Here is a 1,027-nt window from a genome sequence, read left to right as displayed (position 1 = left end):
ATTACTGTTTAATACATGCTAGTATTTTTGTTGTGCCAAATTAAGCATACATTAAACAATTTATATTTGATTTAGAGTTGATACAGGCAGTCTGTTATTTCACCATAGATGACTCCAATCTTCATAACAAGAGCATCTGATTTTTCAAGTTTGCATTTTAGTAAAAAAAAAAAATGTGAATGTATATTGTTGCTTTTTATTATCAGCCAGTGTGTATCTCCACATTTACTTAAAGATTAACCCAAATAATTGTTTTCTTTATATAGAAGAATACACTTAACCCTTTGACAGTATAGTAACTATACTTAAAAAAAGAGAGAAAAAAAATCCTAAGTAGTATATTGAAATCTTCCAGCACCAACAATACCCCCAACTTGATGTAGCAGTTTAAGATTGGCCATTCAAGGCTGACCCAGTGTCTAGCATCCCACCAGGAAAGGGCAATGGGCCAAATGGTGGGGCATAGGCCTGATTTTACACAGCAGTGTTTAATGCCTGATATTCTTACAGGAGAGCTGGACCCAGAAAGGATTGGCTCTGGGATTCAGTATGGGGATGCCACTCTTCGCCGCCTTAACCGTGCAAATAGTCAGCGCTCGAAAGCTGGAGCCGAGTGCATGAGTTCCTCATGTAGGATTTGAAGGCTGATGAGTAGGTATATGTATGTTTGGACCCTATGAGAGTTTGTTATGGCAAAGATTGTTTAAATATGACCAGTTTGATTGTGGAGATCTTCAGAGGGCAATGTGCTACACTACAGTCAGATGTGAAAGCATTAGCAGTATGTTTTATTCTGAATATTATGTGACAGAGAGCATTATTTTTGTGGTGGATCACAAGCAGTGGAGAAATGTCTTGTAATCAGCACTAAAATTGTTTATGATGTAAACCTGAAAGAGTACATGGTATCAATACTTTGTTTTATTTTTCTATTTGCATTGTTTATGTTTTGTGTCAGAGAATGCAAGGGGATATTTTCATTGGCTTTTATCTTAGTAATAATTGGGGCCAACTTCAAATCAGGGAT

At 36.4% G+C, this 1,027-nt stretch overlaps 1 protein-coding gene across 1 annotated transcript in view; it reads left to right on the top strand.

The window, feature by feature from the left end:
• Positions 1-1,027, top strand: part of LOC119581631 (ras-related protein Rab-4B-like) — a gene marked incomplete in the record, with an annotated part of 11,626 nt that overhangs the window by 10,276 nt on the left and 323 nt on the right. The window contains 1 exon segment of the mRNA XM_037929753.1: positions 511-1,027. Coding sequence (XP_037785681.1) covers positions 511-641 — 131 coding nt within the window.

This window comes from Penaeus monodon, chromosome 15 (assembly GCF_015228065.2).
Source record: "Penaeus monodon isolate SGIC_2016 chromosome 15, NSTDA_Pmon_1, whole genome shotgun sequence".
In the NCBI taxonomy this organism is placed as follows: domain Eukaryota; kingdom Metazoa; phylum Arthropoda; class Malacostraca; order Decapoda; family Penaeidae; genus Penaeus; species Penaeus monodon.
This window is presented reverse-complemented; position numbering and strand designations above follow the sequence as displayed.